The sequence below is a fragment of the Carassius carassius genome, chromosome 3 (genome assembly GCF_963082965.1).
Source record: "Carassius carassius chromosome 3, fCarCar2.1, whole genome shotgun sequence".
NCBI lineage: Eukaryota > Metazoa > Chordata > Actinopteri > Cypriniformes > Cyprinidae > Carassius > Carassius carassius.
The window spans coordinates 39,500,659-39,515,509 of NC_081757.1; the positions used below are offsets into that span (position 1 = coordinate 39,500,659).

At 39.3% G+C, this 14,851-nt stretch overlaps 1 protein-coding gene across 4 annotated transcripts in view; it reads left to right on the forward strand.

Moving 5' to 3' along the window:
• Window positions 1-12,726, forward strand: part of LOC132126706 (myotubularin-related protein 13-like) — a 169,302-nt gene extending 156,576 nt beyond the window's left edge. For 2 of the 4 annotated variants that reach the window (XM_059538173.1, XM_059538160.1), the window contains exons 30-42: window positions 279-353; window positions 1,674-1,852; window positions 2,581-2,757; window positions 3,180-3,281; window positions 5,810-5,995; window positions 7,218-7,344; window positions 7,696-7,823; window positions 8,969-9,193; window positions 9,666-9,773; window positions 10,049-10,239; window positions 10,326-10,413; window positions 10,496-10,627; window positions 11,486-12,726. In XM_059538173.1, the coding sequence (XP_059394156.1) occupies window positions 279-353; window positions 1,674-1,852; window positions 2,581-2,757; window positions 3,180-3,281; window positions 5,810-5,995; window positions 7,218-7,344; window positions 7,696-7,823; window positions 8,969-9,193; window positions 9,666-9,773; window positions 10,049-10,239; window positions 10,326-10,413; window positions 10,496-10,627; window positions 11,486-11,584 (1,817 nt within the window). In that variant the 3' untranslated portion in view covers window positions 11,585-12,726. The other 2 variants (XM_059538166.1, XM_059538180.1) reach the window with 2 other exon arrangements.
• The last annotated feature ends 2,125 nt before the right edge of the window (window positions 12,727-14,851 follow it).

A 14,851-nucleotide genomic window follows, 5' to 3' on the forward strand; every position in this document is an offset into this window, starting at 1 on the left:
AATCAATATTGAAACTGCCATTTTTTCCTAATATCAAAGAGTTTTAAAAGCCATTATTGATAACTGATTATTTGGCAAAAACAATATATGAGTCGACCTCTAAACTGAAAATCCTGATGTTATACAGGCCTGCAGCATTGTCTCAGTAAACTGAGCTGCTAATGACTGTCCTGTCTGTCTTCAAAGGGGCTGATTGTTGCATGTGTGAATTTTGTTTTCTGTTTTTATTTCCTGTTTCTCTGTGCCACCACCAACTCCTGCAACCCTTAATCTACCAGTACTTGGGTACAGGGATAAACTATTCACTCACTCAAACCAAAAAGCTTCAGCTAAGGGAAGAATTCACAATCAAGGTATAGTTTCTGTTTTACTCATTCTTGCTAACCTAATCCATACTTGACTTAATCCATGTTCTCAGCATCTCTTTGACCTCTTTCCATGCCTCTGTCTGAAAGTCATACCACGATGAGGTTACCACTGACTTTTCTGGTTTCCTGAAGTAAACTATACTGTGGCTAGACCACTTCTGTAGTAGTTTGTACTGGCAGGTCTGTAGTAACTGCAGTTTTGAGGTTCAGTGGTATGTTAATGAATGTTTAATGTGTTGTAGATGCTAATGACAGAGCACTGAATTATCACAGCACTGCCCCATTTTACTAAGTGTGCTAACATTCACATAGTCTCAGTCAGTCAAAATTCAACTCTCCTGGACAAGTGTTAGCAAAGTGGTCAGTGAACTATGATAATGTGATTCCAAAGAAAAAAGTTAGTATGTTGCATACTATTGAGATTATTGGTTTGGGTATTGGCCAATATATATTACATGGAATAATTGAGATTTCCAGCATTTATTTGATCAAAAATACAGGAAAATAAAACCGTGATATTGTGAAATATTATTACAATTTAAAATAATGTTATTCTACTTTTATTTATCTTAAAATGTAATTTATTTCTGTAAAGCATCACTACTCCAGGCTTCAGTGTCACGTGATCCTTCAGAAATTATTCTAATATGTCGATTTGGTGCTCAAGAATAATTTCTTATCAATGTTGAAAACATTTTGCTGCTTAATATTTTTGTGGACACTGTGATACAATTCCATTGGTTTGGAGAAAGGAAGATAATATGTATGGAAATTAATACTTACACTCAACAAGGGGATTAATGTATCAGTTTCCACAAAAATATAAAGCAGCAAAAACTATATTCATCATTGATTATAGCAAGAACCATTATTAACTATTATTAATTGAGCACCAAAATCATAATTTCTAAAGGATCATGTGACGACTGGAGTAATGATGCTGAAAATTCAGCTTTGATCATAGGAATAAATGTGATTTTAAAATATATATCCAAATGGAATACATGTGTGTGTGTATATATATATATATATATATATCATTCGAAGTTCTTCACGTCCCCTACCCCATACTTTTTTTACCCCTGCCTGCCTTACTTTTTTTACCCCCTTTTTTTATGTGGCTAAATTGATTATGATTTTATGCTACCAGTAAGTGTAAAGTACTCTAAGCACCTTTTAGCACATTTAGCACTGCTAAGTTTGCCCGTCCTTGATATTAGTTACGATGGTTTGTTTTTACAAAGCAATTTCTGTAATCCTGCCTAACCTGTCACACACATCTGCTGTATCCCCTCTCTCCGAAAGGTGTGTGGGCTAGTCTGCGCTCTAGCAGCAGATTCAGCCAGCATCCCGCTGCTCATGACGTGGGCCCGCGGTTGGCTGGCAAGGATCTGGCGCCCCCTACAGGCATTGAGAACCTCCAGGCCCAACTCCTCAAGCATCAAGCAGCTCTCTACATCTTTGGCGAAAAGTCTCATCTCAGGGTAAAGATGTTACACTTACTATGAGTTCTTCAAGAGAAGAAGCTAAGGATTTGATGCTGACCTTGTGTGATGAATCTTTTATGGGGAAGGAGGCCAAAAGAAGTGTTCATTTCTAAATAGCCTTTTTTCATTTTTGTGTTGAAGTGTACCAGGTCATATCACCCTGAAATACTTGGACAGTGTTCTCCCCAGCGCATAATAAATTCATGACCAGATAAGGACCTTGTAATAGCCATTTATAAAAGCTCTGATTTATTGACACAATTTGTCTGTATTGGCTGAAATTATATTACATTTGGATGCCTGAAAGAACTTTGTGTTGTGTTTTACCTTTTTAATAATGTGTTTCTTTAATATTCAATGTAAAAAAACAAAAAAAGATTAAAATGAATAGTGGGAATAAATCAGCCCTGTGGTTGACAGTTAAGTAAACTCTAAGTTATTTGGCTGGTCCTACTCAGTACATTAACTGTCTGTTTTGAATTTTTGTTGTTGTCTGTGAAGTGGAAATTTAATAGTTGGTCTGCTCAAATTTATAGTCTTGGATAGAATATAATAAAAACTTATTGAAATACAAATTTGTGACTCAGGTCTGGAAGTAAGCAAAACTTCTACACAATGTTCTACCCAGAGGCATAATCCAAATGTTTGTTTCTATGTGTTCTGTTATTTCCAGAAATAAAACAAAACCAAATTAAAAGTTTGTGCTAAATGCTTTTCCATGACAGGGCTTAAGACTGGACTCAGCACTGAACTGTGAAGTGGTGCCAGTAGAGTTTGCAGACACAAGACAGGTGAAGGGCTCCTTCAAGAAGCTTCTAAGAGCATGTGCACCCAGTTCCATGTCCTCAGACACAGAGGAATCATTCCTTAAGGCTCTGGAGGAGAGCGAATGGATGTTACAGGTTAGCATGACCTCTGAACACACATATGCCTGCACCTTCCTCTTATTGTGACTCACAGTGGCCTATATCTTAAGAAAACCAGAAACAGGTTGGTCTGTGTGACTCTGACCTTGTTTTTCTTTCCTGAAAACTAGTCACCCATGAGGAAACTATACAAGACAAAGATGGGAAAACTGCATGACACAATTAAAGCAAAATAAAGTTGTTTACCACTCTAAAACCTCACTCACTCACAAAAACCCATTGGCCTGATGGTCCCCACTGTGTCTAACACACTAAAACAATATTATCTGTAAGGATCTCTGCCAAGACACTCTCACAGCTCTTAGTCAGCAGTGTGCACAGCAGTGTTAAAATAAATTCACAGGAATTGCTAAACACAGAATGTGTTGTTTTGTACTCTGTATCTGTGTGTTCAACAGCTACACAAGCTTCTGCAGCTGGCTCTGGTTGTGGTGGAGTTGCTGGACAGTGGATCATCTGTACTAGTTAGTCTTGAGGATGGCTGGGACATTACCACTCAGGTGAGCATCGTCTCACACGTGTGCAATAGCATGTGACAATTTAACAGTCCTATTCCTTCTGCCTTGTCTTTGCCTATTATAGGATTCAAATATGATTCTCCAATTTTGAAACAGGATTCCCAATGCACATTCAATCATATTTCATTGTTCAAAAAATAATGATAACCAGTTTCCTTAAAAACTGTTTGTAGTTGCACTCCAAATTTCGGCCATTGGTTGAACCAAAAGTTCATGTGTCAGTCAGTAAAAACAGTAATGGGAATGTCAACCTACAAATGCCTAACAGTCATCTTTGCACATAAAAAGTTGTTGTTTAATGTCTATTTTGAATTGAAACTTTAATTTTGTTATGCTGTTGCAGCAGAGACATTTTTGCGGTCCCAGCTCAGATTTTCCATCCCCTCTTGATCAGTTAACTGTCATTAGAAACAGAATTGTGTTCAACTAAGTGTCAACTGGGGTTGTTAAATGTAGCTGTGGTCAGAATCATGCACGTGTCTGAACAAGTCTATTCTTGTTAATTTCCCTGCTTCTTGATAATTTTGCCATACTCTCTGTAGGCCTGATGTGATGTACTCATCTAAATAGTCTCCATATGTCTGGCTTTGTAGGAGAGAACAGAATCACATTGTTGTCACATGGCCATGCTTTCAGTCTTGGAAGGTGTTGTGATATTGCTTATTGCTTTGTGAAATTGATTACAATAATTATATTTCTGTAACTCATTGAAAAAGGCTCTAGAAATTCTGCCCTTTTATTATCTGGCAGACTGATTTTTGAAGTGGTATTCACAATGCATTTTGATTATAAATATTTTTTTTTCACATAAACTGGAAGTTGCAACCTTTTTTTTCTTCAGTATTTGGATGTATTTCAGAGTAAAATGGAAAACTAAATAATGTAAGTAATCTTCCTCACCATATGTTGCTTGTTTGGTGGGGAATTGTCAAAGGGATACTTTACCAAAATTGAAATTCTGTCATTAATTACTCACCCCCATGTCGTTCCAAACCACAGACCAGTAAGACCTTCATTCATCTTCAGAACACAAATTAAGATATTTCCGATGAAATCTGAGAGCTTTCTGACCCTGCAGACAGCAAGAGCACTACCACGATCAAGGACCAGAAAGGTAGTAAGGACATGTTAAAATAGTCCAGGTGACATCAGTGGATGAACCATAATCTAATGAAGCTATTAAAAAAAAAAAAAAAAAATCTGAGGAAAAAAAAAACATACTTCAACAATTTTTTTCTCTTCCGTGTTGGTCTTCGATGCGTGTTCACGAGAGTACCCATGACACATGCGTGTGGTGATGCAGGAGCTACTGTTCTTGCGCATAATGGCCATCTCCTTAGTTCATTGTCTCTATATTCTGGTTCAAATAAGTAGGGCTGGGCAAAAATTTACAAGTCATCCTCTCTGTCGAAATCTTCAGACATGTTTAAAAAGATTGTTTTATCTACAGTGTGTTCCTCTGCTTGTAAACAAGGCCAGCAGCCATATCACCCTGCAGCCCAAGACTGGGTGCCCACTGAAGTTAAGCAGGGTTGAGCTGGTCAGTACCTGAATGGGAGACTTCCTGGGAAAACTAGGTTGCTGCTGGAAGAGGTGTAAGTGAGACCAACAGGGGGTGCTCACCCTGAGGTCTGTGTGGGTCCTAGCACCACAGTGTAGTCATGGGGACTCTATACTGACAAAAAGCACCATCTTTCGGATGAGTCTTTAAACCAAGGTCCTGACTCTCTGTGGTGCTTAAAAGTCCCAGGATGTCCTTAGAAAAAGAGTAGGGGTGTAACCCCGGCATCCTGGCTGAATTCGCACATTGACCTCTGATCATCATGGCCTCCTAACCATCCCCATACTCTGATTGGCTTCATCACTCTGTCTCCTCTCCACCAATAAGCTGGTGTGTGGTGGGTGTTCTGGCGCAATATGGCTGCCGTTGCATCATCCAAGTGGATGCTGCACACTGCTGGTTGTTGAGGAGATCTCCCCCTCCTATAGCCCCTCTCACACTGCACGTTGGACCCGGTAAATTGCTGGAACATTGCCAGGTTGCCTTCTGTGTGAACGCAAACACATCCCAGGATTGATTGCGGGATTGGTTCAGGGTCGGGGACCTAGTAACATTGCCGGGTTAAGTCCCAGAACGAGCTCTGTGTGAACAAAAGAAATTGTTGAATAAAGTCATTTTTGTTTTCTTTGCATACAAAAAGTATTCTTGTAGCTTCATAAAATTACATCTGAACATGGACTATTTTATCAATGTCATCGCTACCTTTCTGGGCCTTCAACGTGGTAGTTGTGTTGCTGTCTATGCAGGGTCAGAAAGCGCTTGTTTTTTTATCAAAAATATCTTAATTTGTGTTCCAAAGATGAATAAAAGTTGTGACTGATACACCCATTGCAATCAGCAAGGGTAAAATCCAATAGGGCCAGCATTTACTTACACTGCGTACTTCTCAAGTATTGGCCCGTGTTTGTTACTCATTACATTCCTCTCTTGCTCTCTGTTGTTTCTGTAGGTGGTTTCCCTTGTGCAGGTGCTCAGTGATCCATTTTACAGGACCTTAGAGGGCTTTCAGGTGCTTTTGGAGAAAGAGTGGCTGTCTTTTGGCCACAAATTCAGCCAACGTGGCACCCTGACCCCCAGCAGCCAGGGCAGCGGCTTCACTCCCATCTTCCTCCAGTTTCTTGACTGTGTACATCAGGCAAGTTGGCTATATAAGCAGTCGTGTAACAGACACCTTTATCCAAAGTAACCTGGAGTTACTTGCCTTGCTGAAGGAGTTAATGATGTTGTTTCTTGAACCAGCAATCTTCTGATGTTTTTGTATTATCTGGGGTGGTGGAGTCGTAGTTGTTAAAGATCTGGGCTGGAAACCCAAAGGCTGTATGTTCAAGCCACAGATGGAAAGACTCATGAACCCCATGACCATTGTGTATTTAAGCAAGACACCTTAACCCCAGGCTGCACCAAATGGAACTGTCCATGTTCATTTTGGATAAGTGTCTGCTAAATAACAAATAACCAATTGCTCCATCTCTCTTTTTCACACACTGCCCAGAATCACTTCATAACTCCCAGTCTCTGTCTCTCACACCACCCCTCTCTTGTTCCCACCGTGCTTCTTCCATGAGCTCACAGCATTCCTGCAGCGTCCAGCCAGAAGGAGGAGGATGAGAAAGACTCAGCTGTCAGAATGCATGCTCTAGCTTTCCTTTTGCAATCCCTATGGTGGGCAAGTAATTTAGACAGAGCTGCTCCTTCGGCACATCTACCTACCCCTAGCTTCCTTTGAAATGATCGCACACAGATGGTGTTTAGCCTGTGGCCAGCATTGCCCTGGCTGGAGTGTTTCGCCATCACCTCCCAACATCGGCAAGTTTAGCACAACCAGTGGAAAACTGCAATTTTGGGGTTTCTGTTCAGTCTGTGCTACATTAAGTAAAGGGCTTGAAGAGTTTTTCTCCCTCCAGAGACAATGCGCACCACTCCCATCCATTTACAGACATGTATTGTTTTTAGGAATATGTGATGAAATCAAGGCGTAGAGCATTTGAATGACCCAGCGGAGGTTCTGCAATGTCACAGGCCGCAGAAATATAGTGAAAGCATCTGAAAATAGAAGTGTCTCATCTTAGAGGCAGCTGTTGTTTTTGCCAGGAAGTCCAGGTGGCCTGGAGTGTGAGAACTTTGCAAGCTCTTCTGTCTAGTTCCTGTTGGCTATACATTACCACATTATGTCCCTCCTGCTGCTCTATTTTTTGTATTTTAAAATTCCCTTCAAGTAATAATTTCCTGGGCGTTGACTAATAATTTTCTTGAACTGCGGTCTCAATGGTGTTCTATTCATATTTGTTGAATTGCTGTGGCCATGAAATGTGTCCAAACAGCTTCTCCAGTGTGACGCATTGTCTTTCTTATTCCAGGTTCATAACCAGTACCCCCTTGAGTTTGAGTTTAATCAATACTATCTGAAGTTTCTGGCATACCACTACATCTCCAATCGCTTCAAAAACTTCCTTCTGGATTCGGACTACGAGCGCCTGGAGCACGGTGTGTATGCAAAACTCTTCATGTCATTCTTTAAGAAGAAACACATTCCACCACAAAACAGTATTTGTCTTTTTGTTTTGCCATAATTACGTTATTGTGCAAATGTTTTTCAGCTGTGTTCTTCAAATAAACATGGATTTGAATGCCTGTATTGTATTACAACAGACACGTGCAGTCTTGCTCAGAAAAGTTTTACCTACCTGTAGATGCCCTAGATGACCTTTGGAAGCACTTCTTTTAAGTGCTGCTAGTCTTATCAGACTTGGCTTCTGATATTTTGTTTCAAACCTTATCACATTACTCTGAGTAATATGTAATTCACAAGTTCTTCTTTGTGTCTCGTCACTAAAGGCACATTGTTTGAGGACAAAGGAGAAAAGCCGTCCAAGAGGGGAATCTGTATCTGGGAGTGTATCAACCGAATGCACCGCAAGAGCCCTCTCTTCTTCAACTACCTTTACAGTCCCTCAGAGACGGAGGTAAAGAGTCTATCTGAGTGTGTACAGAGGTACCAGACATATCTAATGGCCTTTACCCTAAAGCACTCTGCTTAGAGGTTATGTTGACTACCAGTCCCAAACATGCTGGCGTCTTTTGCCAGATCCTATTCACAGTGAAGAATAGTTCCCCACAATTGCAAAACAGCCTCTTTGTTTTTGTAAAGCAGTCTTGTTACATGTGAATCAGGTGGTGACAGTCATAAAACACAAAGCTTGAGTGGGAAAGTGTGCTATCCTCAAATCCAGGCTTGAGTGAAAGTTGTTTTTACTGGCAGTCATCCCCTGACACTGTTTCAAAATGAGTGAGTAAGTTCAGCGAGTCACCCATAGCCCAACAAAAACAGGTTTTATGAGAGTTTTTATGAAGTTTAGTGAGAGCAAAGGGCCCTGTGGGCTGTTTCTTCCTTCCCATACCTTTGTAACAACCAAACACTGGAGAGAGGGTCACACGTTGTAATCTTTAGACTGTGAGATTTTAAGGATGGGAAAAGATTAAGCATAATGTTTTAAAAAAAAGTAATATAAGAGGGCTAGAGCTGAAATAATCCAATCAACAGAAAAAATTAAGCATGTAAATACTTAAATCCATACGTTTTATGTTTTGCATATGTTTTCAGTCTTTCAAACGTGCGTATGTATATTTAAATTTTCCACACTGTTCAGTAAAGGAGACTGGATATTTACTAAACATTTGAGAAACAAGCTCTTCTGATAATATGTCAGCTTTTTAAGAGTATACAACATTATCATGGTGGCTTTCTCTGGTTCTGAACATGGTGCACTGGGCACTGTGTATTCGCTAAAGTTTTCTTGGGAATGCTTGTAATGAACATGTAAATGACTGTGTGAATCAGATTGTAACATTCATATAAACTGAACTTTCATAATTTGAAATCTGATCTGATTCATTCCATTTGACAAAATTGACTCAGAAAATGAGTGCATATAAACATGCATAATGGTAGAACAATACCTTCATGGGTACGATTTTAGAAAGAGGGAGGGTGATTAATTCAGCGGCTAATTCTGGCAAAAATTCTACTGTGACTAATATTGTTTACAGCGCCTTTATGTAAAGTCAGAACTGAAAAATCCAACAAATAAGGTTTTTTTTTCCCCTTTAGGCGGTGTTGAAACCGCTGATTTCGATCCCCAATCTGACCACATGGGAGTTCTACACTGGGGAGACACTGTCCACAGGCCCGTCTTATGACTGGTGTATGCTCGTGGTGCGCTCACAGAGCACAGAAGAGTCAGACACCATTGCCACCACCAAGAGGAGGATCGTCTGGCCGTGTTACAGCAGCGTCAGCCGTGCCCAGCCTGATGCCATCACCAAACTCTTGGCTGTGAGTCCATATGTCTTAGTCTTTTAATAGTTTCTCACCAAGTCCTTATCCTCCCATGATCAAAGTGAAAATGTTACATGATGCAGTAAAATTGCAGCCGATCCTAGGTGCGAAGGGATGCGTCTATCAGAAGAGTGAGTAGTTGTTTCCTCTGCTTGCATCACGCAGCTGAAAAAATTCAGGACATATCTTGTATTTTTCACACTATACTTTTTCATGAATTTTCTTGTGGATGTGTGCAATATTCAGTGTTTCTGAAATTCTGAAAGCACAATCTGTATCTCCTCATCCATTTTTTATGTTATCTGTGAATAGCAGAAATTATACTAGCTACTATAAAGCAAACAACCATCAAAAAACATGGTGCTGCTTGCTTGGTATGACAAAAATATCAAAACATAACCCAAAGATTTCCTGGTTGATCAAAGGCACCGGTAAAGGAAAGCCTTAAAATGGATTTGTGTGGTTACAGGACATTGAGAGGCTGGAGGGAGAACTGGGGCAGCAGTCTGAGCCCTGGCACACCACGCTGGAGAAGGTGCGAGACAGCATCCAGGAAGACCTCAAACAGGAGGGCAATGTGAGTGCTGCTTCTGTCCAGCTATTTTAGTTCCACTTTGCCTCACAAATGTAGCTTCAACTGCCATTTCTTAATAGAAACCCCAATATCACATCACCATCAAGAACTGTAGCTTTAAGCCGTAGAAACAAAGCTGCTTATTTATGGCTTGGGGATGCAATAGTATAAAGGCTTTAGAAAGCACCAAAGACGCATCTTTGTTTGTTGACTTCGCAAGTAGCAAAGTGTCTTCTCCAGATATACTGGCCTCATCTCTTGCCCTTTTAATCTCATAGCTGCGGAAACAGTCAGTGTCCATCTCTGGTTTGGTCCCCACCTCCAACCTGCAGGCCTATCAGCGACACTCCATGTTGCAACTACCTGACAGCAGCCTCGGAGAGGACAGCAGCCCCACTGCAGTCAACGGGGTTAATCGCAGGGCAGCCACGCTCTATAATCAGTTTACCCCAAAGAATGAAGACAATAGGTAACAATGACAGACAACACTTTTGATACCGCATAATCTAACTTTATAGAGAAAGCAAACAAGCCATCATATCTTTGTTTATACAGATCATTTGAGGGAATCCTGTACAAGCGAGGGGCATTACTTAAAGCTTGGAAAGCTAGGTGGTTTGTTCTTGATGTAACAAAACATCAGGTGAGTCGTTTATAAATGTTTTGTATTTTGGTCTTTACCTTAATTTATTCATTTATTTGTCATGCATTTTGACACCCTATAGCTGAGGTATTATGAGACGGATGTGGACACAAGCTGTCGTGGCTATATTGACCTGGCTGAAGTAGAATCTGTCCTGATTGCCACACCAACTATAGGAGCCCCCAAACACATCAGTGAAAAGGCTTTCTTTGATGTAAGTATTCCTCCAGTTAATGAAGCAATGCAGTGTCTGAAGCTGGGCTTTATCCAAGACATTTATTTAGATACACCTAGTCTTGCATTGCCAGACCTTCAGATTGATGGCAGAAGGTTTTGACTTCATCGCAGCTTTGGCTGTCCAAGAACCAGTCAAGAGGCCATCTGACAACCAATCATAGTTCGCTTTATTGAGCATCACATTTGGGGTGTAAATTCAGCATTTAGTTGATCCTGATATGCGATCATTGTCACTGTTGTAAACAAAATGGTTTTCTTCTTCCATGAGGGAGTTTGGCATCAGATGATGACCATTTTGTGTGCCTTGTGACGTCTGAGGCTGAGACTGTATAGATATAACAACACGGTGTATTCATTTTACTCTAAATGGGAGAAAGTGCAAAGCAAAATATGGCTGAATAACTTCTACCTTCTAAAGAAAAGAGCCAGTCGGTAAAGTCATTGTGTCACCGCTGCTGCTCCGGTTGCGATGGAAATGCTGTCTCCAGACACTTGTTTAGGACTGCACGTGTGCATTGACTGGTCCAGCCTGAATTATAAGCTTCTGTTAATGTGAGCACAAGAGACAACATTTATGGAGCAGTACCTCAGACTTTGTTGCTTGATTTGAAATGTGTTGTTTAAATGTGAGCATGGCAAGCTATTTTTGAGATTGAAGGATTTTCCCATTCAAGTAGATAGGATACTTGCCATGTAAAATAATAAGGTTAATAGTTGGGTGCGGCCAGAGTTTGGGTGCAGACATTGTAAACATGCTGTTAATATGACCAATCAGCATGAATGGAAATTTAAAAATAAATTAAAATCTCTTCTCTCTTTTTCTTTGTCCCTGCAGCTAAAGACCACTAAACGAGTGTACAACTTCTGTGCAGGAGATGCTCAGAATGCCCAGCTATGGATTGATAAGATCCAAAGCTGCATCTCAGATGCATGAAGCCTTTTTCTTCTACATGACTCATCAGCACCACCTCTCACTGCAGGGAGACCCACTGTGCAATTAGTAGGACCATAGTAAAGCCTTCAGTGCCTGTTGAAAACTGCACCTGAACAGTGACGTACAAAACACTGCCCTGAATTTCCTGCATCCCACTACCTGCTCTCAAAAACTTGATCCTGAGTTTCAGGTGATTGGTGATATGATGCAATGCACTACTATATTTGCTGAACAAACTGCTACATGCAACCAAGACAAAGCAATAGCACTAATCTTAAACTCGGGTCAAAATAGTAGTGACAACAGGTGTGTTCTGCAAAACAAAAATACTGTTGCTGCTGTTAAAAAGCAAAACAAGCACCAAATTCTGACAAATGTTTAGAAAGATGCACAGTGTGTAAAAGGCAAATAATTTGCACTTATTGATATGCACTCCGTACAAAACAGATTTTTAATGACTAGAACAACTAGGCTAAAGGCATTATGTTTTAAAGACACATGAAAGCTTGGAGCAGACAACATTATGCTCTAGTGTGCAAAGTATTTTTTATATATATTTGCAAAAACTTTTTTTTTCCAAGTATGAATGCTATACTCATGCGTAACGGAGTTGTTGTTCTGTAAATTATTTTTTAAGCATTAAAAGTGTCACCTGTGTGTTTTTGTTGAATGGAGAGTCTTATGTACATGTATTACAATTCCAGCTTTTTATATTCTGCTGAATATGCTGTTAAATATGTTTTTCTAATCATTTATTCTAACTTGAAATAAACACTCATATTTATACTTAATTACAGACAAATACTGACCAAGCAAAGCACTTCCTGCCTGAGATGGTTATCAGTCATCCGTTAGTTTGAAATGAAGGGAAGAACACTATATTACTCCATTCTCTGTGTGCTTATATGTGATGTTGATGGCACTAAAATTTTATCCATTTGTTTTGATAGCATATCTGTAAAGTTTTAAGAAACACGAAAAAATATCAGGCAAGATGTCTGTTACTGAACCTAAAATGATGTTACTGTATGTACAATACTTTGTGGTGCCACTAATGTTTCTGGTATGTTTACTGTTTTTGGTTACATTTTGTTTTGGGTTTTGCTGTTATTTGAAATAAATCTAGAAAAGATTAATTACAATTCGTGTGACTGCATGACAATATATCCTAAATTCTGCATGAACAATAAGACCTGTCCTATAAAGTATGTTATGAAAGTATGTAAGAACGCAAAAGCTAAATTTCATACGCTGAAGTGTAAAAATCCTCAAAACAGCATTTTAATTTCAGCAGACATTTCAGCAATATTGGTTTTTAAATTGGATCAGAAGAAAACTCTATAGTTTATAACATTTAGATTTTGATAGAACTTGTAATCTGAAAAGGATAATTGACATGCATAGAAAGTTGGTTTTGCAGATTGTCACACAGAAAACACAAACTAGTCACCCACTTTGGACAATGCATGTGACATGAGCAATGTGACATTAAGAAAGAATATTAAAATAAACGTTTTCTATTGCATTCTAGCATTCTGATGTTGAGTGTAATAGAATCTATTCATACAGACTGACAGCATAAATGCATCAATAGCCCAGATGGCCAACAGTCAATGGGTGTGACGTCTAAGGCTGAGACTAAATCTCACTCATCTTTAAATTGAGCCCTGCCATTTATTCTTAGCACTGCCATAAAGGGGTACGGAATGGCCATTAGAGTAAACTTTTTTATTTCAGGTCAACAGCTGCGATGGCAGAGCAGCAGTTCAGTAAAAACAGCACTCACTCAACTGTCAGTATGGTTTTAGTTAACCACCTTAATAACATCACCTTACATTAAACAGACCTGACACGTGGAAGTAACTCTAGCAGCCCCTTGAGTGCTGTGGATTGTCACAGCCACAGTAATGCAAGCACACTTAATTAAGTGCCATGAGACAGGGCTGCATGCTTGCAAATGTGCTGACCAAACTGCGGGTTTTTTCTGGCTTGCCCTGATGTACCAAAATGTAATTCTGGTTTACATTAAAGTCATTTTACTGCCTGGAACATATATAGACTTGAAACTAGAGGACATACATTTTGTTCCTCTGCAGATATGTAAAACATTGTTGCTCTCACTAGCAATTGTCATCAAGCACCTTGAAATGCTGTATAATCCTCATGCAAGTTGCATAAACATGTCTTAATCCATGAATTCAACCTAAAGCTCTTTAAAAGCTATTTAAGCCAGTCAGGGTGTAACGCTACAAAATGAAAATTCATCCATACCTATGTTTCTTTCTGTATAAAATGTTCCAATTTTAAATTGTTTCATTATATCATAGATATATAAAACATTTATAAAACATTTGCTTGATTTTTATTTACTTTTTTTTTTTTTATGAAGAACATAACATGCAGCTGCCCTACATATTTGTAAATGTTATTTTTACACTAAAAATACAGTTATCAAAATTAATCAAAAAACATCAATGGGTTAAAAAAGCTTCTTGCCCTTATAAAAAAAAAAAAAAGATCAAATTCTGTGGAGATTCTGCGCTGAACTGAATGAGACATTACACAAGAATAATTTTAAGAAAAATTTGCACAAATTCATTCTGCTCATGTTTCATGAATGAGGCCAATAGGAAATTATATTCATCACAGGACATCCCAGAAGAGACCAGTGTTTCCAAAAAACATCATTTTAATCTCCAATAAACCACTGCTACTCAATCTTTGCAAAACAAATTCAGCACAAATTTTAATTTGAAAGAAATGCTAAGTGGCAATAATTGCTTCTCTCTTCAGACCTCAGTAGACAGATATGTCACTGTAGAGGCCAGGGCAGTTCAAGTGTGTCATCATTTGGTTTTGCTCTCAACATGTCAACTTGTATAATTTGATACACTGTGTGATTCAGCCAATTCATATGTAATACATGCCTTCCACTGAGAAAAAAAACAGGTAAACAAGAAGTCTCGCCTTTCTTCCGGGGTTTTGAAAAGGATATCTCACTTAATAAACAGTAAGATGAAACATCTACAAATCTTTGTTGGATATAACTAACGGGTTTCATCTAATGATCACAGCCAAGTGGTCTCATTTGTGGTAATGTATAAGTAAAAGAGGCCACAGGCGCCTTTGAGGCGAGACATTGCAGTGTGTCTCCGCTCCTAGAAAAAAAAAAAAAAAGCTGATGGGACTGAGGTTTGCAAGAGCATTGGGGACGTGCATGATGTTGGCTAGTTGTTCCCTGCTGACTTGTATTGAGAGCAGGTGTCG